The sequence below is a fragment of the Drosophila navojoa genome, chromosome 3 (genome assembly GCF_054131105.1).
Source record: "Drosophila navojoa isolate 15081-1374.11 chromosome 3, UAZ_NAV_1.0, whole genome shotgun sequence".
NCBI classification, from domain to species: Eukaryota; Metazoa; Arthropoda; class Insecta; order Diptera; family Drosophilidae; genus Drosophila; species Drosophila navojoa.
This window is the reverse complement of record NC_142891.1, coordinates 24,088,910-24,116,183: the sequence shown is the minus strand read 5'-3', so window position 1 is coordinate 24,116,183 and position 27,274 is coordinate 24,088,910. Positions and strand designations below refer to the sequence as shown.

Here is a 27,274-nt window from a genome sequence, read left to right as displayed (position 1 = left end):
AGGCGTGGGCAGTGGTTGACGAGATGTAAAGCGACAGCAGCAGAGCAGCAGCAAAGGCAACAGCCGTTGGTTTGACTTGAGATTGAGCTGATGACGAAAAAGATGACAAGTTGAAAATTTTTCTAATGAAGGACCTTTTGTAGCACAAAGGACACCCACACACACACACACACACACACACACACACTGAGACATGCAAACCGATGGCCAGACAAGCGCTTGGCTTGTACTCGTATATATGTATGTATGTATATACATTTAGCTATATATAACAGCAGATTTCGTTTATAGCTTTTGGCAGCAGCTCCAACAGCTATCCGAAGTTGTATACTCTAGGTGTGAGTTTCTAATTGTAGAGGTGTTGAGTGAGTTCAACCGGTTTATTGCAGTTTAAGCCATTTCATTTCAATTATACGGAAATGCATCAAGTGGGCTTCAATATTTTAATACTAAATCAAAGCCCAGTCATAAAACTCTCTTCTATATCAAGTTGGTATAGCTTAGTTATGATCATTAAACTAATTTTGTTCACAATTTCAGATCATTTTAAATCTTTCTAAAAGATATTTTAAAGGTCTTTTGGGCTCTCACCTTTATAAGGAATATCAGAGAAATGATTTAATGATTAATTAATAATAATTTCATTTTTTGTCTACTCTGTGCTTAACTATATGAGAGTAGGTTTTGAAACCGTTGATAGTATCGCTATACTCAATTTTAGAGGTTTTTTTTTTTTTTCAAAGAGCGCATCAAAATGGTTCTTAAACAAAAAAAAAATAAGAAGAAATTGAAGTGTGCTTGTTGGTGGCGTCAGCAACTCGACTTTGAAGCATGAGAAATTACAAAGTTACTCGCCTCCAGTTGTCAATCCGTTGAAGGATCTTTGTTATCTGCTCCAATGCACATGCGGGTGGCGGCTGTCGGCTCTCGGCTGTTGGCTGTCGTCTACGGACTGTGTACGGGACCCGGTCCACGGCCAAGACGTTTGCCCTGCTGCGAAGATGTTGTTGTGAAGATGATGTCCCTGAGTGGATAGATAAAGGATTTGTGATAAATGAAAAGCAAGTGGCGTATGAAAGCAAAAAACGTAAAGAAAAGCAAAAATATGTGTGTCGCACTGAGCCAGCACTGGCTGACGCTGACGCTGACGCTGACGCTGAGTGACTAACTGACGGACAGCTCCTCTATCACATTGACGGTCCGGCGTTGTTATCCCGTCGTCGACTACTACGGGGCGACATCTTCGTCAGCGACAATGCTCTTAGCTTTGATGTACACGCATTTGTGCTCTGCTGCTGCCCTCTCCCTCAACCGGTTCCACCCAGCTTCTTCTGTCCAGCTTGTCCTAGGCACGAAGCTTACATTGATTATCGATTGTAAGTATATTTGAAAGACTGGACTAGAAAATCTTCTCAGCCTATTTATACTCAAAACTATCTTCCTTCTGCTCTAGCCTGACTACCAGGTCTTATCCGATATAGATCTATTTGTTCAGTCCCAAATTTGTCCAGCTTGTGGAACATCTTTTCTCTCAACTATTTTTACTGCGGCAGTTGGAATAAATTGCAAAAATAAATTGAAAATATGAAATATCGAAGGTTGACGTCGTGTTGCCTTCCTCTATAAACAGCTAACGGATGATTTATCCTTCCGCATCGGTCTCTCTCCGTGTCCCACTCCCTCTTCCTATCCCCCTCTCACTCACTCAGTTTCTGTGGCGATTTGTACGTTGCTTGTCAGCGTTGTCCATTGTCAATTCGTTTGTTGTCACATGCGTATCCTGCGGGGTTGTTCCATCATCTTCAGCATCAGCAGAGGGCAGCAGCGGAGGGCGAAGAAAAATGAGCTGATGCACAGCTTTTGGTTTGATTGAAGGTTGTGATATTTGACAGATTCGATTGAAAATCCTTTGGGCAAGCACAAGACGGACTCTCGGACTCGATTGAGTGACAGACTGACCGGCCAACTGACAGCCCATCCAACCAAACGCCGAGCACCGAGCCAGACTGGGTCTGGACCCATCAAGCCGGATGGGTGTTTGCAGATTGTGACAGCGGCAAAAGGGTAAATAACAGCTGTAGTGGGAGAGACCAGACTGTGGAAATAAATTGAAAGTGTGCTGTGAACGAAAATTGACGAGCTGCCACTGGACCACCACTGAAGGGGCAACGATGGGGCGTGGCATTCGAGGGATCCTTCCGCTACAGTTTGTCTGATTGACTGAAAGGTGATTGAACTTATTTGCATAAAATAGCCAAACGTAGACAATTTTGTCTATAGTTTTTCCCTGTCACTCTCTCTCTCTCTCTCACTCTTTCTCTGTCCCTCTCTGTTTGGACTTTAATTTGGCAATGTGGAATGGGAGCCGCGAGTGCCAGACAACTGCGTCTTGCGGTTTGACAAAAATACAGAAAAAGACATTTCCCAGAGACAATTGCAATGTTCGGGTAGCTGACTGAGTGCTGAGCGGAATGGGCATAACACATCTGTTTCGTACAAGTTCATTCAGTCGATTGTTCCCAGCCAGACAGGAAGACCCAGCCGGAGCTGCTGCTGGGGCGACACTCGATTCCGTCAACAGAAAAGTTCAATCAGAAATTAAGAAAACAGCCGCCGCGAAAAATTGTCGCGCGAAAAACTTTGCGCCCCGCCAGGCCAATCGCAAATGGGTAAATGGGTGAAATGGAAATGGAAAATGGTAAATGAAAAGAAAACGGCATTAGACAATGAACGAGCCCAAGGAAACACAGGCCCCACTCTATGGCAATGCGGCGCATTTCATCGCGTGTCGAAGACGCATTTGATGGCTCGACGACACTTCAGACATTTCCGCAGACTTCGACAAGCAGCAATTGAATGAGGTAGAGTATTCACAACGTAAATTGGTAGAGGCATACGAATACATATATTTTCCAACAGATAAGTACACTTAAAGTACTCAATGCAAAGTGAAATTGGCTGGTATTTTGATTTCATCTACGGATTATTGTATGAAAAACTTTTCTTTATTTAAATAGAACAAAATATATTTAAAATTGTTTACAATTTATTAGGTATTATAAAAGATATTACAGCTCATTGAAATGGATTCCAGTTACTATGAGCAAGTCCTTGAAGTTCATTTTATACAGAGATGAAATGGAAGAACTGAAATTTATGTATATCGAAACTGTTAACAAATGAATTCATATTCTATACTTTATTAGTAGTTTAGAATAAACTTAATGAGGCAGATCTACCTTAGCTATATCCTCTCTGCATAGTACTCAATTATTACCTTTTCATATTCTTGAACCCTTTATAATCAAATCTCTGTTTTCGCTTCAGACCTCTCGATATTTGTCGGCTTATTCAATTATTCCAGATGAAATATATATGTTTTGAAATCAATTTTATTTTGCAGCCGTTGTAATTTTGCGCTGATTGAAAAAATTTGCGAAGCGTGCATAAATTTTTGCGACTGGCCAAATGCCACAAACTCAATTTACGATGAACAATCAATTTTGTATCGAACGATCGCAGGTTGACTCTTGGCCCCCATTCGTTAGAGTTGCCCAGCCCCAGTGGGATCTCGCTAAACAACAACAACACACAACACCCGCCACACACACACACACACACACACACATACACTCTCTTGTAACACATTCACTTACATATTTCATTTTGTTTATTTGCATTCCGTCGCACGTTGCTTTGGCATTGCCCGACTTCAACTTCTTGACGTTACGTTAGAGTTTTGGTTCCCAGAGCTGGAATAGGAGCGAGCGGAGCGAAAAGCTGGCTGCGGAAATTGAAATTTGCGCTGGGCAAAGTGAAGGCGGATCGATTGCAGGCACTGATCAAAGTCAACAACTCGCAAAGCCTACTCAACTGCAGATACAAAAGATACAGATACATTGCTTGTGGCGTATCTTAAGCTCTCTCGCTCTCTCTCTCTCTCTCTCTCTCTCTCTGCCTCTGTCTCTTTTTCTCTATCTCTCTTGACTGCAACTTGCTGATGTTGCTGTTGCTGTTGGCGGTTGAAGCCTCGGTGCAATTTTTATTGTTGGCATTATTATCGTCACATGTCGCTCACTAATTGATTTTTCTTGTCGCCTGCCTCGTCGCTCGTTCGTTGCCTTTCGATCGACGCGCGGATCGTTGCTCGATCTGAATGATTGGCTGCAGTTGCTGTTGCTATAGCTGTTGTTGTTGTTGTTAATTTGGTTGCTGTTGTCGCAGTTGCTTGCAAATTTTGTGCGCACATGACACTTGCCGAGACAGGCAACATCAGCGCTGCCAGTGCTGCCAAATGTGTCAAAGTCGCGGTTGCATTAATAAATTTTACGTACATCACACAGGCAACTTCTACTAGTTCTCTCTCACTCTCTCCCTATCTCTGTCTCTTTCTTCGGTAATTTCTCTGTCTCTCTGGATGACCTAGCCTCTACCATCCGTTTGAGTTGTCTTTTTGAAATAGTTCGCAGATTACATTACATATATGGAAATCAGTTAAAATAATTGGAAAAAAAAACTAGACCTTTAAAATATTAAATATATATACATATGTACATGTATTTATTAAATATATTAATTTTTATATTTAAAAAAAAATGAATAATGATACATAAATATGAAAATTATTATGAAAAATGATATATTCTAAAAATAAAAAAAAAAAAATACTTTATTGAAAGGAAAAAGTATTTATTTTTGTATCTATTAAAAATTTTGGTAATTATTTTATTACTATTTTATTTTAATTTTCACAATTATTTATTGATTTTTTTTTTTTTAAGATTAAATAGGAACTTGAATATTAATTCATTGGATTTTAATTAAAAATTAATATATATAAATCTTTTTTTCAGTTTTTATTTATTTACATATATAAAAATATATTTTAAAGTATGTAAAATATTTAATGTGATTTCCCATATATTATTTCCAGGAGAATATCTGCCAAGTGGGAAAAAAGTTCTGCAGCTTGTTTCCAGTACAAAGGAGAGAGAGAATCGATGATCGAAGCTGCGATTCGGACGCTGGGCTGTTGGGAACTGTTTGGCTCTGTGTTCGCATTGACATTTTGTCACTTAATTTGTTGTTTTTGCAGCGGGCTGCTGCAGGTTGGTTGGCTCGGCTTGGCTGCTTGCTCGGCTGCACAGGCAACTGGTTTGGCTTGGCTTTGCTTTGGCTGAGGCAGCTGGCAGCTGGCAGTCGCTCCTGGGGCTGCTGCTGCTAGTCGGCAATCGCTTCAGCTGCATGGGGCAGCAATTTGTTGGCCGATCGCAGATAGGGCAATTTTAATTGGACTTAACGGAAACTAGCAAAGAAATGCATGCAAAGCACACAAATGAAAGGTGAAACCGCAAACTGGGCAATGCTGGTGAGGAGGGCACGGACGGGGGGCAGCATGTCAACTGCTGGTAAATGTGTTGGCTGCCTGGCTGGCTGTGAATTGAGCTATCTAAGAGTGATCATAGCAGCGGTGATCGCAGCTTGATTGCGCCACTCGGGATCCTGAGACCGAATCAATCTTTGACAGCAGCACAGATCGTGAGAAATTCACTCGCTGAATGCCAATTGCCAACTGATATTCACAGCAAGTTAACATTCCCAGAGTACAACAACATTCAAGATGGCTCAATTGTGATTTACTCATTATCGATGATCAGACAGTTGTTGACAATACCAGCTGTGCCATTGAAATAAAGTTGATTTTCAATATTAAATTTAAATTGCTGAATTCTTTAAGGACGAAAATCTATCCAGATGTCTATCTATCATTTCAGTGCTTGCCATGGACTTCTACTATCTAAAACAATTTCTTTGGAACTTAGACAAATGTGCATGCATTCACAATGCTGTGCTCTGTTGCCGCCGTCCAGGGGGTTAGGGTTCAGGGTCTGCTAGCCAGCTCGCTAGTTATGATTGATTTGACCGAGCAACGTAATCTAAACTCTTTCGTCATCAGCTCCATTGGTAGCGGCGGAGTCTAGTGAAACACCTGCGCCATTATTTTACGTTATTGTCGCACATAGCGAGGCCAATATATCATTGATAGCCGATGACGACGTTGCTGCTCCTGCTGCTGCTGCTGCTGCTGCCAGCGACTCATATGTGTGAGTGTGTGTGTGCTGTTGTTGCTTGAAGTGCTCCACGTCGTGGATGTTGCACATTTCTCAGACGTCACAGAGACTCCGTGCCCTGCCCTGCCCTGCCTTGCCGGATGGCAGCGACCAGCCTGACCGTAGTGGGAATCGGGCTGGGCTGCGGCTGGGTCGTCGCACTGCTCTGGCCCGGCACGGCACGGCCCAGCCCGGTCGGGTGACTTATGTTAGCTGCCGCTGCAGCCGGCACATCCATCATCTATCAAAGACGAATTCATCTCCGTCAAATCGCAGGGCCTGCGCTTTGAATGTGGGCTACAGCGTTTATGAATAAATTGCACGTACGACGACACCTCATGGCTGCTGCACTTGCAGCAGCAGCAGCAGCAGCAGCATAAGCAGCTCCTCCTCCTGGCTGCAGCCACCGTCCCATGTCAACCCACTTGGCCGGCCTAGTCGCGCATTGCCAAATGAGCGCACAGGACGGGGAGACTAGCTGAGAGAGGGGGTGAGACACAGACGAAAGGCGAAGACGATGACGATGACGATCATTTGGTGCCGCCGCCAGGAAATTTCAAATTTATTATCGCATTTGCCATTATTTATGATTTGTGCAAAATCTTGTCGTATATCAAAGTCAATGGTGTGACATAAACTATCGATAGCTATCGATAATTTACGTCAGCTCGTTCCAACTAATAGCAACAGCAACTAAAATAATGATGAGACTGCGAATGATGCCGTTGACAATGTGCTGCTGTTTCTGCTGCTGCTGCTGCTGCCATATTGATTTCGATTCGAGGAAACATCTTTGGCGAACTGCATCCGCTTGAGCTGGCACCTTCGTAGCGAACGTGCTGAGCTCGTTTCGCTGGGCATGTCTAATCCAATCGAAAGCATTTATCATTCATCTCTGGACAAGTTTCGGTTAATCGTGATTCCACGCTCCAACAATATTTGTCTCGCAAATTTACCAGAAAATGTATTTGATGTTCTATTACTTCATCGATTCGAAGAGTCTAAAATAAAAAGGCTTTTGTAATATCCATTTGATAGCATCAGTAAAAAAAAATAATAAACAAACATTTATCGATTAAAAAACAATCCAAGCCATTTCGAATAGATGTTACGCCGCGTTTTTGCATACCTAATCTGCTACCTTTTCAAAAATACCAAAAATAGACGTTACTCCCATTTTTTGCATACCTTAACCAGCTAAGAAGAAGAAGCTGTCTGATTGTCAGTTTGAAACTTCCGCAGAGCACGTGATTTAGAAGCATCAAGACGTCTTTTCGTCAAACTTCTCTTACATCCGGTGTCTAAACACATTTCATTTACTCTGAAGTCGTCGACTGCGTAGCATCAAAGTTGCTTATTGAAAATATAATTTTTTTTCATTGATTTTGTGAGTATTTTGAAAAAATATCTGAAAACAATTTGAAATGGAGTCGAATGCTGCTATAAAGCCTCAAGAAGTGTCTGTGATCCAGGAGCAGGAGGAGTTCACTGAATTGCCTATCGAAAATGTCGAGATAGGGTTAGCTGAGACTGTGACTGTCGGCCAAGAGGTAAAGATGGCGAAAGCTAACCTACAAATGTTCGTATGTATTTACCAGAAGTGATTCTCATTTATAAAGGTCGAGATAGAGGCTGAACCCCCATCGATCCCCAATGATCAGCCGATCACTGAAGCCGGACAAGCTAAGGAGAAGGAGCAACCATTAACAATCATGTTTGGGCCACCCCCGTCCAAGCGGTTCTGCTCAGCTGAGCGTACTGAATCTGAGATCACGGAGGACTTGTGTGTGGCGCTGGTCGATAAGGGCCACTTGACCGGCGCGATTACCCTCAGCCAATGGCAGTTAGTGGAGGTAGCACTGTTGGAAGCCATGATGCATATGACGACTTATCCTCATGTGCGGCCCCCTAGATTCGATGATGCCGGCTGGCAGGCCGGAGCCAAGCTCATCCAATGCAGCGATGTGCACTCTCTCAAGTGGCTCTGCGCCACTGTGGACACACTGCCGCCGCTGTGGCCGAGCGCGAAGCTGGCAGTTGTCGGCAGGAACTGGAAAATGTCGCTAATCAAGGCCAAGGTGAATCTACCCTTCATAATGCCGCAGGAGATAGCCATGAATCTGCTCAAGTTTCAGAACCCTGATGTGGTCACCTCCGACTGGCAGGTGATCAGCGTGCGTCCCGAGGACCATGGCCAGAGGATGATGTTGAAAATCAGCAAGGAGTCTGCTAGCAAGATCGTTGCGAATAATGGCCGCATATTCTGGGGCATGGGCACTGTGCACGTTCACGTCCAGAAGCAGAACCAGGAAAAGAAGAACAAGCGTGCGAAGAACCAAGCGGCTGGGCAGACTCCAGTCGAAAATGGGTTGCCAAATGCAGAGGCGCCTGTCAATGGTGATCAGAATGAAATTGTAGAGCTGCCCGATGGCGGCGACAATCGTACTCAAGGACAGTAAATACCATCACAGCTTATCAGTACCTGAATCAAAATATGATGTACTCAGTCCACTGTCTTTCACTCTTTAAATAGTTTAACGAATCATTTCAATAAATGTGAGATCCGAAATTTGCTGAGTATTTATTTATTAATTCGTATAATCGTGCTTAGTTGAAAAGTCGTGCAGGAACTGATTCCATTAGGGCCTAAACTTTGCCAAATAATTCCATTCGAATCGCCAATTATTGGGACATCGAAGTCGGAACAAACATCAAAGTGGCTTCAATTGCAATGCTGTAACGACTTGAGCGAACAGAATTTACAGTTGCATTATACACACTCAGGCACACTCGCACACACACACACACACACGCACATACAGTTGCAGCTGGCTTGGAAGTTGTGCCGGAAAAATCTCTCGCATAATCATAAAATGACTTGGGAAAAAGGAAATTCTAGCGACAGATTTATGCACTCGAGAAAGCTTTTGCGCCGTTGAATGCATTCACTTCTCTTTATCGCTCACTCCCTCTCTCTCTCTTTCTCTCTCGCTTTCTCGCTCTACTTCGAGGAACTGCTCCACGATGGCTGCGATAGTCCTGCCCAGGGTCTGGCTGCAATTGCAACGCTAAAATGTGAAGGCGGCGCAATCGCCTGGATTTAGTTGCAATTATTTTTAATGTTGTTTACTTACTCTTCCAATTGATGGTGCCAATAACTGTTTCAGAACTTCTCGCTCAAATCGATGTGTGCACACACACACACACATACATGCATGCATAGACGTTTTCCAGTGTTGTTAAGTGTGCAAAATATCGTAAATATGAATTGAAAGTCGTGCAAAATATCGTAAATATGAGCCCAAAGTGTAGAAAGAGTTCGATTGCAAATTACATTGTATTCAAAATAGATTCGTGGCTGCATAAGTCTTAGCCACAATGCCGACTGGGGTGTGAGGTAATATACATAAACACATATATATGTATATCAAAAGATTACCTATGAGTGTTTCACAAAACTCAATCTTTCGCAGATTCGAGGAATTCACTCAGAGCTTTGGCGACTTGGCTAATGGGAGTCGGAGGCAAAAGTATTCATAAATAATCCCATGAAATTACCACACGCATCACACATTCAAGAGTTTTCCGCTTTCGAACCTATTTCTGGGGGCAATCTCAATTACGAGAACAAGGGCCCACAGCTAGACAGAAGTCGATCGAAAAACTAATCAAATGCCGCTGCCCCCCAAAAAAATAGAGTGGAACAGGGCACAAAAAAAAACCAGATGAGTCCTCGCCGCGAGTGGCACGTGGAGTATGAAACATTCATTTGACGCATGCGACATGCCACATCAGAGTCGGAGTTGGAGACGGAGTTGGGGACGAAGACGAAGACGAAGGCCGGGAGTGATGCGCGAATTTGATATTATTGTATATGGCTGTGCGTGACGTTGCATCACGGACGAAATGGATGGAAATCGTGATGGAAGCGCGTCGAGCATAACAAGAGCTGCCAACTGACGCCTGATGTGCTGCATCAGTCTCAGCATTGGCATCAGCATTGGCATCAGCATCGGCATCGCCATCAATGAAAGTGGCGCCAAGCACCAGCCGAGCTAGCTCAGCTCTGGCAGCATTTGGAGACGCCATTCACACGTACCGCTCATACATATCCCAGACACACAGGACTCGAGTTTAACCTTGTGCCAGGAGCGAAGGACGCATTGGGGGAGCACTGCGCTCGAGCACACACGCACATCAGGCCAACAACCGCTCGAATGCCCGACAACTGAATGTTGGCTAAATTACCTTAGCTCTGGCACAGAATTGGGTGTTTTAGTATTTGCAGTATTATATTGACTCTCCAGGAGAAGAGCATCTCAGGCTAGTTTATGCATACGATTATGTCTCGGCTCAGATGGGATCAGTTCATATTGATAGTTAAACATGTTAAAGTGATAATCGAATTGTAATTATCTTGCCCTCAAAAATTACTTAAAGTGAAGAACCTATTTTTTTCTGCTTAGATTATAATATTTTAAACTCAAAGATGTGAAGACACTTTTTTTCAAGATTTAAATTCGATGTATGTCATATCTTCAATGATCGAATTTTATTTTTAATTTCTCAAAACTGCACTTGAAACCAAATTCAAGAATCTAAGAGAAATTTTATATATGTATTTAATTATGCTATTAATTATTTTCTATTTCACTTACTTTCAAATTAGACAAACTTAATTAAGATAATCTAAAATAAAAGAGTTTTTTTTATTTAACTCTTTTAATTTCTGTTTTCCTATTGTATTGTATTGTAAAATATTAGATATTATTTATTGATATATGTATAAGTATATAAATATAATATTTGAATTCTATGATATTTATTAGAGTTCACACTTTCTTTGTTTTCTATGTTAAAAATTAATATTTTTATAGTATAATCAGCTCTAATTATTAGTTAGTAATATAAAAAGATTATCAGATCTAAGCAGTCACACTTTATACAGTATGCCAATGCTCTATGTTCCTTACGCTCTATGTAACCGCAGCCCTGTGCTAAAGCTAAACCAAAATTATTGTTCTACAGTGCATTCCGAGGCTTTCCGAGAGACATGGAGAGATTGCGAGTGAGAGAGGGAGAGGGAGGGCGTTAGCATGCCGAAAAATGGGAGAGCTGTGGGCAGCGGGTGGCTGCCGAGTTTGCTGTGTTTTGTTGCATAGCTGCCGTCGCATCGGTCGCATCACATCCCACAGACATAAACAAGACAAAGTTATGGACGCAGCTTATGTCCTGCCAAGCTGCTCCACATCTCAGCCACAGCGAGACAAACTTTCGTGCAATTGGGAAATGATTTGTGCAGTTCGTGCTGGCTGCCTGGTTGCCTGGTTGCCAAGGAGCATGGAGCGTGGAGCGAATGGTAGCACTGCTGATAAACGTTGTCCTGGCACTCGTGGCCGTGCTTGTTTCGCACCTGTCTCTCCTGCCGCGGCGCCGGAGTACGCAGCGGGGCAATCATCCGGCCAAGCCATAAATAGAAAGCGAGTCAAGAGACCCTGCGGCATCATTGCCAATGGAAAATATGGCAGCGCGTTGTCGGTAATTTGCGCAAATTATGTGCAGCCAACGACGTCGACGCCGACGCCGATGCCGACGCCAACGTCGACTGCCGTTTGGCATGGCTGCTGGCTGGTCCAATCTCTGGAATGTGTGCACGTGCTAATGGCCGCTGGAGCCGGCGAAAATCGCCAACATCAACATATCCCAGTCTCTCGTCGAGTGCCGACTCAAATCTCGGCCTGGCAGTGCAGGGGGCGGCGCGCCATTAGCATTGCCCATGGAATTTACGCGCCCCACACGTGCCCGAGACTGCGCTGGATATTGACACGATTCCGTCATCATCAAGTGGCAGCCGGCAGCGGGCAGCTGGCGCCAAAGCAGAGAGAGCATCAGATTATTTGCAGAATGTTGCGCCCGATATCAAATTGTAATTTTCCTAATCTGATGCCAGTCAATGCGTGTGCAAACTGTGGCTTAAATGGAGAGGAGAGAAGAGCTCAGACGGAGAGCAGATCGTATGAGCATACATAGAGCTCACCTCAGTCCCTAATGGAACTACAACACCCCATATCACATAGCAAATCCAACTTCAGGCTAGACAAACAAGTGCATCAACTCCAGTCGATGAGAGGGCTGAGTTGGCTGTCAAGGTTTATGGTCACATGCGGTGCTATTTATGACACGTTTCCGTCAAAATATTCGCGATTTGTGAGCGACACGACTGCGAATGCAAAACCCGAAGGCAGCAAGGGCAACGCTGACTCTCTTCCAAGTGCAATCACTTGTGAAAATCAAGCAAAGGGGGGAGAGCTGGCAGGAGGGGGAGGAGACAGCTGCAAGTCGTAGCCACGTTGAGCACTTGAAACTTCAAAGGAAATGCCTATCGCTGTCAAGGACATAAATTGCGCTGACAGGGCGCAAAAATGTAGCTCTAGCAGAGCTGCCAGAGCTGTGTAGCTGTGCATTTCAACGGTGTTCCAGCTCGAAAAAAAAAGGAATAGAAAGCCAGGACCAACTGCAGTGCCCAGACCTGCAACCCGCGACCCTCGCACCGCGCTGTAATATATGCAGCAAAATATTTTTTAGCAATTGCATAAGGCAGGGACATCAATAAAATAAATAACAATAATTCTGCAAAATGCCCATAAATCCATGGGGCGACGTCATAACTTTCGTTTTTATGACTCCCCTAGACTAGACAGACAGACAGGCTGACGCGGCGACTCTGGACGGGAAGGGACGGGGCAGGGCATGGGGCGTTGGGAGTGGAGGGTGGTGGTTCCACCTGCGTGGCAGTCCGTGGGCCACGTCAGTCAGCAATAAATAAATGCAAGCTGGCAGTCAGTTGGTCGTCACACAGGACATGCAGGACACACGGGGCAGCAGAAAATTGCAGTTGAAATTATTGCATTTAAACAGGACATTATCACACACACACAGACACAGAGAGAGACAGAGAGAGGGAGACAAAGAAGGGGCAAAAATTGCAGCAGTTTGCTTTTTCCAGTTGTTGTCCTTGCTGTGTGTGTGTGTGTGAGAGTGAGGGACAGGAGCAGGTCCTGTCATTGTTGCTGCGACTCATAAATTAAGTCCTCATAACGGCAAAGTTATTGAAGTAATAAAATTTTACACTGACATTTGACAATCGATGCGTCGCCATTGCCATCGACAGGGACAGCGACAGCGACAGCGACAGCGCCAGGACACGACCCGGACACGGCCAGGACAACGCGTTCGTGTTCGTGTTGCCAACGTTGTCAAAAAATGCAAAAAGACGCTAAAGAAAAACGCACGATAATCAAATGAAAGTTGCAATTGGAGCAGACGGCGCAGCAACCGCGTTAATTTGATTTACTAAAATTAAATTGGGGAGAAAACAAACAGATTTCGCAAGCGACTGCGATAGGCATTCACATGGAATATGAAACTATTTTAGGGACTTAAAATATAATTGATTAACGGTTCTATGAGACAAATATTAATGTTTATGATCAGAGCTTTTATAAGAAAGATATTTAAAAAATTTACACTGATGGAAATAATAATAGACCAGGCTTTTGAGTGATGTAAGTGGAGTATAAATATAATAATGGAATGGAATTAGTATAATATCATATTAAAAAACATGTGCTCCACAATTAAAAACATTTTTTTTTAATTCCATATTATGCTTTCTATATTTCCAGATGCAATCGCTCAATCTGAAAATATATTCCTTAATTAAATTTTCACTTTCAAGGCTCTTGAAGAAATATTTATACTTTAGTGTAAAGTAATCAAAGCATAAATTATCTACTCGTATATGTACAATATTTTTGCTGCAACACTTAAAGAATTTGCCGTAAGCCACTTGGATTAAGTGCTCCACTGGACGAAGCCCCTTCAGCTGTCATGTGGGTAATCCAGCTTTAATCATATAAATATTTTGCTGTGATCTTTTGATGCAATGTTTTGCCAGTTAATTTGCATTTCATACACTTTTTGCGTGTGGTAGTTTTGTTTGCCTTCCACGGCTTGGTTGGAGGGGGGTTGGGGGACGCACGTCTGTCTCTTTGCATATGGCCCGACATTTATTTACCGTAATTTACCCACACCGATGTCTAATTAAATTTACCGGCGATTAACCAACTTGCTGGCTAAACTCAAAACAGAAGCCTCAGCCACCCAACCACCACACACACACACACACAGACAGACAGCCTCACACACACACACACACATACGTGGAGAGACCAACGAACCGAAGAGACGACAGTAATTCGTTTATAATGCGTAGGACATGTTGACAATGCCACAGGACATTCGTAATGAGGAGGCAAATGTGACAAGGGGCGAGAGGCATGGAAGGAGTCGGGCAGGGGCAGGAGGTGGAGGGTGACTGCTGTGGGTGTGTGCGTGCATCAAAAGCGAAGAAACTTCCCGCTTTGGCAACTTGAAAGCCGCCCACAGACTTTGACAGACGCGACCGGCACAAGGAAGATGAGCAGCCGCAGCAGTAGCAGCAGCAGCAGCAACAGGAGCAGCAGCAGCAGCAGCAGCGGCAGCAGAAGAGAGAAAGCCGAGACGGCGGCTGGTCAGACAGGGGTTGGACCCGCTGACAGTTTGGTGCTTCAAAGGTTCGCCGGGCTTGACGCATGTAAATGTGGTTGAAGTAATGACGAAATGGGCACTAGACATACTCACACACACACACATATAAATTTATATATATATAGAGACAGACAGACCTCGGATGCTTCACCCTTGCCCCAATCCTTTTGACTCTGAGCCGTGGTCTGCCTGTTGTTGATGTTTGCCCTCATTATTGTTGTTGTTGTTGTTGTTGTTGCGGTTGACATCGTTTTGTTTGCCTAAAGGACGAGCGCATATTATTGCAGCGGAGCGGGCCTTGGGTGGGTGGTTGGCCGGCAGGTGCGGCGACTCGACGTCTTTTTAGTAGGCACATTTGCTAGCCGCGCATAAACCCTCAAAGCCGAGCCCATGCACCCAGCCGACGCCGACTCCTTGCGCTAATCCCTGATGTGTCTGTGACATTTGCACTGACAGTGACAACACTTTGATGGGAACAGCCAGAAGCAGCCACAGACACCGCCACAGCCACGACCATAGATCTGGAGTCTGTGTTGACAGAATGAGAATGACAATGACGCGACATTTCCATGCGACTTGCCCCCGAGCAGCCTTGGGCTTTGTGCCTCTGTCGTCTCTTGCCTCTGCTTATCAAATGAGAGCCCTTTCAAGCGGCGGGCTCAATCAATTGGGGGTGTGATTCGCTGGCCAACCTATGTATGGCTGCGAGCTCAATTAAAAATGTGTTTTCGAACTGCCTTTCTCTGCACTTGGCCAAGTCTCCCACGCCGCAGTCTCTGGTGCTTCGTAAATGTTGGCTAATCGCATTGAGAGATCTTCGGAATGGTTTTATTTTCTTGCCAGCTGCCGTGTGACGGCTTCTGCCACAGCCTGTTGCAAGTCTTCTGTTGCAGCAACAGCGACAACAACAGCAACAACAGCATCAGCTGCAGCAGAAACTTTTGTCACCCGCATTTTGCTGCCGTCGCTAAGCAACTGGCAACTGGCGCAACAAATTGCTAAGATCTGCACAGAGCCAGGCACAGGACGTAGGCGTTGCTTTACAACACCAACAACAACAGCAACAACAATCAACACTCGACATCAGCAAATTCGTCGCTTGTTTTGAAAAATAGTTAACAAATTTGGGAAGCTGTCGCTGTTGGTAGAAAGACAAAACAGCCAACACAACGCGATAGATATCTCTATTAGGAGAGAAATGGCCGAGAACTTGAGTGCTAGTAGAAGAGAGCAGAAGCTGTAAGCAGCAGCAAAAAAAGGAAGACAGGGCTTGACATTGAGAATGGGAAATCAGGGTATATGGTTTTGTTGACATGTATGTATGTCATATCATTCAGCTTCAGTCATGCAGCTGCCTTCACTAGATCATTGTGTTCATAGAATTTCGGGTTTCATTATAATTCATACAGCTTCTGTCATGCAGTCTCAGAGCATTTAACTTCTGCCATAAATTCGCTGGAAGATCTAAGCTGATAGCATTAATATTCCTTTCATTAGCAATGAATTCATATGATTCAGTCTTAGCCATTAATGTAATTTACGAGTCTTGTACCATTCAGCTTTTGTCATGCAGCTGCCTTAACTCAAGTTTCAAGTTTTGATTTCTGTCCACAGTTTTAGAGACATTCATAGAGCTATGCTTTTTCCTTAAAGAGAAAATTATGACCAATCCACATGTTTTATGGATGTCAATAAAAAGTAGTCGAAATCGATAAATATTTATCGAAATCGATAAATAGTTATCGAAATAGATGAATAGTTATCGAAATCGATAAATAGTTATCGAAATCAACCAACGGCTATCGAAATCGATAAATGGTTATCGATTAGTCATCGAAATCAAGCATTACTTTTCGAAATTGATTGGTTGATACTTATAGACTTATAGATTTAAAATGCTTTAAGTAACACAAGTCAGGGGTTACACCAGCTTCATAATATGCAGTCTATGGCGTTGATGTACCTTTCATTGAGTCTTGTAGCATTCAGCTTTTGTCATGCAGTTGCCCTTAATCAAGTTTCCAGTTTTGATTTCTGTCCACTATTTTAGAGGCGTTCATAGGCGTTCATCAATGTTTTTTTCTGAACGAGCCAAGTATGATCAATATTTCCACTAGTTTTATTCATGCACCTTCCGTAGGGTGTCGTAGCATTCAGCTTTTGTCATGCAGCTGCCCTTAATATATTTTTGTGGTTTTATTTATACCACTGGTTAGTGTTTATACTTTATAGAATTTCGGTTCTTATTATATCCATTGATGCCGATATTCACATTGACATATTGAAGAAAAAACTACATAATTGAGCGGTAAATATGAACTGGACAGACAATCGGAGATCGCGTAAATTGCTTTGTAAATGGTCACGAAAATACATAAATTTTCTTTTAACTGACTGAAGTAACTGCAAATTCCATTTGGAAGTTTTTGCCAAAAAAGAAAACTAATCGAGCAGCAAAGAGAAAAAAGAAAAGAGAAGAAAAACATAAATGTTCTGCAAGAGCTTTGCCTTTGCATCTTCCTATGGAAGTGTCTTTAGTTTTTTGTGGATCTGCTTTGTTATTTGATGTGTATGTGTGTGGGTGTATGAGTGTGTGTGTCGAAATGGAACATTGACAGGCGAGCCAATAAAATTCAAATGTGTGGCGATTGTCGCAACGCGCGGACTGTCGCTTCATCTTACGAATGTCAAGCGAGGCGAGAGCAAAAACAAAAAAAAACGCCAAATGCAAAGGGGGGGAGTCTACCAAATGGGAGGGGAAATCAAGCGAATGAACTAGAAACGCCAAACAATAAGACAATGCGAAGAGCTGGACGAGGAGCAGGAGGAGGAGCAGCAGCAGCGGTTGCGCTGTCACAGCGAGGACATCAGAAGCGAGGATGAAACGAAACTAACACGACAACATGCAAAATATCGCTTGGACAGCTGGGCAGAAAGGGTTGAGAGCGGGCGAACGGATGGGTCGAGCAGAACATTAGGGAACATGAGCCCCACATATCGCAGCGACACAACGACTGAGCTCCCGCTCCTCCATCTCCCCCTTCCTTCTTCGAGTGACATCTTGGCCACATATTTTGCTTGTCGAGCGACGGCGAATGAGGACACAATACTGTCAGCCGAAGGAATGCCCGCACATTCATTTCAATGGATCCACCCCCTGCCCCTCCACACATCACATCAGCAGCAGCAGCAGCATCAGTGCCGATTGACCGAAATAGAGAAATTCTATAGTTGACTTCGCGCCACGGACCCAACATCATTTATCAGTCGCCAGTTATTGCCAACTCGTCCAGATTTCTGCATACCACGAACCCTCGGAGCAAAACATCCAAATGTGTCAAAGCTAACTTCGAGACTTGTCCTGCCCGGCCCCGCACCCCCACTCCTGCTCCCGTGGCAGCTTCCCAATTTTGGCTTTGCCCTTGGCTGATGGCTTGTGATTTTTACTCAGCTGCAATTTGTTATCCATCAGCTGGCATTTCTTTCTGTTAGCCTTGTGTACTAGCAAGAGGAAAATTCATTTATAGCTCAGTTCTGAAGACTATTATTGAAAAGTATGGCATAGCTGGGGATTTGTGAATTAGAGTATTGCATATTTGTTGTTAATGAAATGGAATTATGATTATGAAATGTATAATTCAAGCTCAAGTTAAATTTGTTGTTGTGGGCACTCATTACTGATCTTCTCTAGTACAAGGCGAATATTAATATGAATAATATTATTATTATAAAAATATTTATACTAATATGGTATGAATTTGGCTGCTCTGTGCAGTCGCTTGAATGCCTCGATATCGTCTATTAAATATTCTACATGCATATTGTTACAATCTTGATTATTTGCCCCCATAAATATGAATAGAAACAATAATTAAAAGTGAGCCTGCGTTTACAACATAGATAATGTCTAATGTGTTCCATAATTTCGGAGATTTTATCACTGATTGTGCATGGCCTCAAGTATATAGATGTTTTCTTACCGCCAACAGGAATAATTCAGCATTTGGCAACAAGTTGGGTGAGTAAACACCTTGGCGTTTATTGTTTCAATGAATGTGTGCAGTTCTGCAGAGCTGCCTTGACTGCAGTTTTTGCACATCATCATCATTATCATCATCATTATTATCGTAATCATAATCATAATGGGCCCACCCACCAGCAGACAGGCGCAACCTTGGCGCATTTAGAATCGTAGTGCAAGGCACTTAAACCTTTCAGCTCTGGGCAATAATTTGCCATATCGAGGCGTATTTATGACATGCGAACTGCACATGGAATAACACTTGACTCATCATTTTATCAACCAGTTCAAAGAGCAGAGAGGAACACATGTACATATACATACATACATATATATTTATATTTGTATACATCATGCATATTATTTGGGGGCAGTTGCAGTCACAGCTCGTAACGGGGCACGTAATCAGTCGAAATAAACACTTGCGCCTCTAAAATAGATAAAAATATCTACACTTCAATAAACATGAAAATCAGCGACGCCCAGAGGCAGAGGCAGAGGCAGAGACAGAGACAGAGACAGAGACAGCAGCAGCAGCAGCAGCAGAGGCGAGTGTAAAATGTGTTGAAAATTGCGCAGCAATGCGATCATAAAGCATTCGCCATTAATGACACTACCCGACAGATACATCCTATTGTCAATAACTTTTACGGGGCGCAGATTGCCGAGCAGGCAGCGCGCGCGGCCCGTTCCAAAATCAAATTCAAATTTCCCAAACGAGCTGGGCTGGCTGCATATGCATTCAGTTGAATGTGGAGAATGGCGAATGACGTTACAATTCAGTGTGCGGAGAGGCGCGCCGGACGGACGGCGGCATTTGGGAGCTGCTGCTGCGCGAATGATGGCATCCGCCAAGCGAACTGCGAATAGCGAGATGCGCGTCTAGCGACTCGCACAAGATACTCGCACATCCGCGAAATTTATCGACAAACATTTGGACAGGCGACTGGCGGTGGCGACGGTGGCGACGGCGGCGGCGATGGAGGCGTCGACTAGACAAACTGTGCGAGAGGCGCAACAAGCGGAGGCGACACCAAGCAGACGAGACGAGCAGAGAAGAGAAGAGGCGACGGCCTGGAAGCAGCGATGCGAACTGGCGGATCGTTGCTTCCTTTTCAATTATTAAGTGTTGCCAACTATGCGCGAATGGGCGATAAACGAGTCGACTGTTGGTGTCTGTGTGAGTGTGTGGGGCACTCATAATTCGCGACACGTTGCCGCACCTCGACTGCATCTGTATCTGTGTGTGTGTGTGTGTCTTCAATCTTTTGCAATGGATCTGTAACTGCATCCATGTAGCCATTCATTTCGCATTGCCTGGCAAATAACTGCCAATGGGTTTGTGGCTCTTGTGGCGCCTCCTTGTTGTGCCGCCAACAACAGCAACAACTGCAGCCACTATATTGCCCCAGGCATTCGCCTCGCCATTTGATAGTTAATTTACGGCACTTATAGGCCTTCAGATGGCCTCCTTCACTGCTGTTGACGCCAATATACAATTAATATTAACATTCGACTAATATTTAACAATCGAATGTTGTGCTTTAGATAAGCTCTCACAGAGATCAATTCACAACATAAATATGAATCAACAAAAATGAAAAAACATAAAACAAATTTACATTTTCTTTGCCTTTTAGTAAAAAACTTTCAGAGCAATTAGCCTGGAGACAAAGAAGCTCTACTTAATTATTATAAAAGACTTTAGTTTCTTTGATTCTTCTTATTGAAATAAGAATCATGTATTCTTATCTATTTATGGCCAAAAATCCATTTCATGCCCGAAAAAAAGAGCGAAAATAATATTCGTGCGTATTCAGAAGCGAGTTGGGCCAGGGCAGGAGCGAAGCTGGAGGGGGTTACTTTTGGCTTTGATTGGGTAATGTGTACTAATGTAATGGATTCAAGTTATGAGTTATGCATTGCACAAAGGCTCAAGGACTTCAACAGCAAAGTCCACTCATAAAAGTGCACAAAGACGGCGCACAAATATTGAAATAAAGAAGGATTTGCTAGCCCAAAAAGGATGCAAAACCAAAGGATTAACCTAAATAAATACAAAACAGATGTAAAAATTGTGCCAGCAGTCGAATAAAAAATAAAACGTAGAGAAAGAGAAGCAAAGAGCACAAAAAAAAAAGCTAAAAGAGAAACAGCTTGAAAAGCCCCAGAGCAAATGCCATTTTGAATGAGCTGCTGCTGCTCCTGCTCCTACTCCTGCTGCTGTAGTTTGGACTTTGGCTTCAGCTGTTTGCTGCCAGGGTTAGGACTCTGACTCTTCATTACTCCGGACAAATGGAGCAGGACGTAACCCGGCCAGTGGAGGCGGCTGCTCGGCCGACCGCAATGATTCATCGCCTCTGACGGCCGCCAACGCGGCGAACGGATGACGGAGGAATAAAAATACGGCGGCAAATAAAAAGCAAACGCCAAGTGAAATAATAAAAGACGACAAAGAAACAGAAGAGCAAATGATGAGAAAAACAAATGCGCGTAAAGGGATATTCCGGCTAAATGCAAGCAACAAGGGGAGGGGCATGCGGGGGAAGAGGAGCATGGCGGCCACTTCATTATGTCGGCAATGCATGAAGTGTTGAAAAATGATTCCCACAGCATCAGCACCAGCACCAGCATCAGCGGCAGTGGGAGCAGGAGTCGTGTAGTGCATTTGACTTTTATGCTTACTGAACGCCCACGGGGACTGGCGAGGGCGTTGAAACGAATCCGCTTTTGCACAAAGCGCCGCAGGATCTCAAATAGTTTCCAATGCAACAGACAAAGCGTTGACCGACCGAGCATGGAAAGTGTTTGCCAGTTGCCGGCGTTAAGTGCAGCGGACACAGCAAAGCTCAGCTGCGTCTTGGCACGGGCTGCTGCTGCTGCCTCTGCTGCTCCTGCTGCTCCTGCTGCTGCCCCGTACTTTGGCATCATCATCAGCGCCCAGTCGACGTCATCATCAGCGTTGTCGTAAATTGTTTACTTGATGCCAGCAAAAGTTACTTCAAACAAAGTCATGTGGACACTGAGCAGCACCAGCAGCAGGAACAGCATCCTGGACACCCTGGCATGAGGAGCGTAGCCGAGGGAGCTGTGCGCCAGCAGACATCAGACATCAGACATCCAGGCAGCGAGGCAACCATCAAGTGCAAAATGTTTTGGTATCGGGCACATAATGTGAGTTCTTTAAAAGTTTTATATGCACATGGCCACACTCACAGACGCCTCCTGCGCGCCGCTGGCCGAGCTTTGGCTCAGCCCCAGCTGCATATATTGCATATTAAAGTAATAATGAGATGAGCCAAAGTGCCAGCTGAGTTCACATTTCTGCCACATCTGGACATCTGGCCAGTTGAGGTAATGCAAAATTTATGCAATCAGCTGCAGGGGATCAGTAACTCTATTGAGCCTGGCATATTAACACTTTCCAGCGCCGCAGCATAGGCCAAACTAGGTCATTTGTCAAAGGGAAGCACACAAAAAATATTAAATTTCTAAACTAGTTTTTGATGTTGAATTTTAAATTCTATTCTTTTACCTTTTTTCAATCAATAAAATATATAAACAGACAGAAGGGCGAAGGGGAAGACATTTATACATGGGAAGTATGATTTACACTGGGCTTCTCTTTAGCATTAGTATTGAAATGTACCTTAATAATATATATATGTATGTACTATATGTTTTTAATAATATTAAAAAATTACTATAATTTAGAATTTTATATATTACTAAGCATATTTACGATATTTATATTTTATAAAATATGTTTAGCATTTTTCTTAATTTTATGTATATTTAAGAAGCAAAAATATTTATTTTTAAATTTTAATAGGTGTATTATTATATTGAATAATATGATTCGGAGAAACATATAAGTTATTAGAATTTTTCTGTAAATTTTTAAAAATATATTTTGATAATATATTTTATATCATCAGCATATGTACAATGCATTTTTTCTCTTTATCAAATATAAACAATTTGAAAATATATATTTCATATGTGTCTCAATTTCAGAAACTAATGACATTTTAATTGAATATGGAATATATTTCATAGGCCACCCTAATATCAGAAATGATATTTTGTTTTTTCGGCTCTTTTATGGTTAGTAGGTTAGATTATTAGGAAAAAAGCCAAATATATATTTTAAATAAATTGTTTTCATCACTTTTGTGACATTTTGAAATTTTCAATAATGAAAAATAGGAGCCCAATAAATAATTATAAAATAAATAAGGTAATTGAAATTAAATCAAAAAGTAACAATTAAAAAATTACAAAACAATACATGTATAATTTTCATATCTAGATTCTTGCATTTCGTAACCATCGCTTTGTTCAATAATTTCAGACATGCATTTAAAATAGTTCATGCATATTTATATTTTTACGACAAATGCCAACGTACTTTAATAACCTCAGATTCCTTTTCCTGATATTTAATTTGATTGTGAAAGAGTTAATTTAATATAAACTTATATATAACACAAGCTCTGTTCAAGCGCAACCAAGGCTAAAAAAAAATAAATGTAATATACGGGGAATTATTTCATGTCAAGTTCTCGTAAGCTGAAATGGAAAAAAAGAGAGAAACATTGGATAAAGGGTTGTCCGTGAGAATGAGGCAGCTCTCTCTCTCTGACAGTGACACGAACGTCACTTACAAAAGTGGAAGTCCAATGACCATCTACCTCCCGCGCCCACCGCCCACCGCCCACCGCTCACCACTCACCTCTAACTGCCCGATGCCCAGCAGCTCCATTGCTCTCAAAGTGTCCCTCAGACATAGTCGCCCCTCCTTCACGTATGTCTCTCTCTCTATGTGTGTGTGTGTGTGTGCTGGACACTCTATTTGTATTTTCTCTGAAAATTTATTGTAAAACTTAAAAGTTTTGATGGAAAAATGAAATAAATAGTGACATCACTAAAAGTAAAGAAATTATAAAGTGTCACCGGGGATGATAAGTGGGCTACAGCAGCAGCAGCAACAAGAACAACAACAACAACAACAACGAGTACGTCGGCAACAGCATCAACAGCAGGAGTGACATTGCCAGCAACAACAACAACCACAACAAGAAGCACGACGACGAGCACAAGTTGAGGCAGGACCGTCAGGACTTTAATAAGGACATTGGACAAGCAACAGAAGCAGCAGCAGGAGCAGCAGCAGCAGCAGGAGCAGCAGCAGCAGCGCTGCCATCAGGACAGCCGGACAGACGCCCGCAGGACAATGCAGTGGCACGTGCAGAGGCCAACGAGCGGGTTGATTTAAACCAAAACACGCAAGCCCCAAGCATATAGAAAATTGCAGAGCAGAGCAGAGCAGAGCAGAGCTGCCCACCAATTGACGTGATCGAAAGAGCCAAATAAATAAAAATATCATTTCTTATATTAGCGTGACTTAATGGGGTTATGAGGAAGATATGGCATAGTGCAATGAAATATATTCCATATTCAATGAAAATGTAATTATCTTCTGATATTGAGACACATATGATATATATATTTTCAAATTGTTTATATTTAATAAAGAGAAAAAATGCATTGTACATATGCTGATGATATGAAATATATTATCAGAATATATTTTTTAAAATGTACAGAAATATTTTCATATTGAAATATATATAGTTATTTAATTATTATTGAATATAATAATACACCTATTAAAATTTATATATAGATATTTTTACTTTTTAAATAAAAAAAAAAATTAAGAAAAATGGTAAAGATATTTTATTAAATATAAATATCGTAAATATGCTTAGTAACATGTAAAATTATAAATTATAGAAATTTTTTAGTATTATTAAAAATTATATAACAAATTTGTAGTCAGTCTTGCCCATTTGAAGATTGTCCAGTGTTGCATCACATACATACCAATGCACACACACACACACACACTGTTGTCGAGCCACTCACATGGGGCAACTCGTGAAAGGCAGCAAATTGACAGGTTCAACGAACAGAACGTCAAAAAACTTAAGAACTATTTAAGTTATCTATATTTTCCCGCTTGCTCTATATATATATGTGTGTGTGTGTTTTTCTATATTATAGTTATTTTTTTTTATTTAGCTTTTTTGTTAGTTTAATTCCAGCAACATTTCAACTTTCACATATTCTCCGAGGACAAAAAATAAAATGCAGGACATTCACTTAAAGTTCGCCTGTCAGCTGGACGCTTGCCCTCACTTCACTCTGGCGGCGTTTAAGTTTCCATCATTATTTAGCACAAAAGGACGAGGCAACTACTGCCCCCAGGAGGGAGCACGGCTGCTGACCACGACCCAGGCCCCGAGGCCCCAAAACGTCTGAGCTCCGACAGCGATGGTGCTGCAGGAATATTTGAATGCTTTACCCTTCCACTCCCAACACTTTGATGTTGATGTAATATATATATTTTTTATTTTGAATTATATGAAGAAGTATATGAAATATATATAAAAAAAAATTATATGAACAATCAAATTAGGTACTCGAAAGGAGGGCTAAATATTTTACAACTTTATATCTTCGATCATGTTTCAAAGTAGAAAGCAATTAATTTAGAGAATATAAAATGTTTTCAATCCAACTCTTGTAGCCCAGCTCATCTGCCTCATCCTTTCACTCTGTCGCCCTACCACTTTCTCGTTCTCTTTCAATCTATCTCTCGATTCTTTTGTGTTGCCTGCATAACAAACTTCATGACTAAATTTGGCCCGCACCAATTTAAGACATGTCCACTCGGTTGGCCAGTGGGGCCATGCTGTGGGGCTCGGTGTGGGCTTTCAGGCAGGTTGACATATCAAAAGTATAAAATATTTTAAAAGAAATGTTTTCGGTGGAAAAGTTTTCAATTACAACATTATAAAGATCGACAAGCTGTCTACGGCAATATGGCTGGACAGGGCACAAAGCACACGCCAGCATACACCGGCCATGTGCCAGAAATTATTATTTATATGCGCTGCGAACGAAATTCCTGTTCGACACACGTCTCCAAGGATTAACAGGAGTGACCACAAAATCATCATCAGCACAAAAAGGCCAAAAGTGTTACGGCCAAAGCAGAGACGATGATGGTCAGCAGAGAGGGTGATAAACAGAGGGATAGAGAGAGAGAGGACGGTTGGACAGACTTGTGGGCATCGAGCTGGCTGCAACGAAGTTTGACGTCTGCCCGAACGGAAGCTGTTCGCAGTGAAGTTTTCTAAACTACAGAAATTTTGTATAAAAATGCCCGATGACTCAATTGACGAGATGAGCGGAGGAGAAGCAAAAAACTAAAAAAAAAACTCTGACTGAAATATGTAGAAAAATGCTCCCAAGACAGGAGATGGCCGCTGTGTCCTCGTCCAGTTGCTGGATCTGTGGAATATGCGCCAAGAAGCAAAAAGTGTCCATCAATTCTGAGGGGGGCTGGGGTGGTCAGCGCACTGGACTTTCAGTTCGGCGAAGTGTGTCCGAGCTGTCAGAAGCCACTATAAACTTGTGACGTGTCAACCGTCACAACATTCCCCAAACGGCCCCACCTCTAGCTTCGCCCCATCAGCCCCCTTCTTTGCCTCTGCTGCATGTGAAACTTTTGAATTTATTTCTCTTCCGCTTTTCATTTTTGTTCCTTTCTTTGGCCGTAAGTATGTAATTTTTTAATAACGGTAAACGGCATGCCATGCATGCCCCACTTAGGTGCGGCGGTGGGGGTGGTGCGGGTGGTGGCACTGGGTGTTTGCTGTACATAACTGTCAGCTTTAGTGAAAAATGTCATACGCGCGTCCGTTCGAAAGCTTCGCTCTGTCTGGCCTCAAGAGCTCGCCGTGCAACACCGAACAACAGCGCCCCCTGGCGGCCGCTCAGCCAGCGCGAAACTTTGCACATCAAAATCACACGGCATGTCAACGTCATTTGCCAACTGACCAAAAGAATACGTTAACGTGGATGAGGACGACAGCGTGACGGCCAACTGGACGAGCAAGAGTGACGAGTGGACACAGAGCGAAAGAGAAAATATAGAGAGAAAGGAAAGAGTCAGAGAGAGAGAGAGAGAGAAAGAGAGAGAGAGAGAGAGAGAGAGAAAGAAAGAGAGTTCCATTTTGGTGGCTGACCAACTGTCATCTGCTGACGCTGGGTGTCACAAATCTCTCGGTCAGCTTAATGAGTGCTCACATAATAATTATGATATTATTTTATTCATTATGCCAGCGTTAAGGCTATTACAGTATGAAGTCTAAGCTCACAGGAGTAGTTAGGAGAAATGAAAATATAATGGGCACTAATAATCATGCATACTTATTGGCAAACTATAAAAACCTTACAGTTTTTTCTTATGTAGCAAGTAAAGAGGTTTGAGTATACCCATTTACTGTCTCCCTCTCTATCTCTTTTCATTTATACATATTTTTACCAAGCATATGAATATCTTCTTTCCTAGCTATATTTATTTCTATCAATCTAAATGTTTCTGCTTTCAAATCTCTCACATTCTCTATATTTCCCTACCAGTAGATCTGTAACTTTCTTACCGTCTCAGTTGTTCTATCTTTCTTTCTCTCCATCTCCC

The 27,274-nt window shown here is 42.6% G+C and overlaps 1 protein-coding gene and 1 long non-coding RNA gene across 2 annotated transcripts; one reads left to right on the top strand and one right to left on the bottom strand.

The window, feature by feature from the left end:
- Positions 1-7,207: 7,207 nt before the first annotated feature.
- Positions 7,208-8,679, top strand: LOC149091913 (uncharacterized). Its single transcript, XM_089258467.1, has 2 exons — positions 7,208-7,660; positions 7,730-8,679. The coding sequence occupies exons 1-2, from the start codon at positions 7,535-7,537 to the stop codon at positions 8,567-8,569; spliced, it is 966 nt and encodes a 321-aa protein (XP_089114593.1). The 5' UTR covers positions 7,208-7,534; the 3' UTR covers positions 8,570-8,679.
- A 14,503-nt stretch (positions 8,680-23,182) lies between these two features.
- Positions 23,183-23,642, bottom strand: LOC149091912 (uncharacterized). Its single transcript, XR_016196525.1, has 2 exons — positions 23,456-23,642; positions 23,183-23,292 (listed from the first exon to the last, which is right to left on the bottom strand). It is a non-coding gene; the product is annotated as an uncharacterized LOC149091912 (long non-coding RNA).
- Between the last annotated feature and the right edge of the window lie 3,632 nt (positions 23,643-27,274).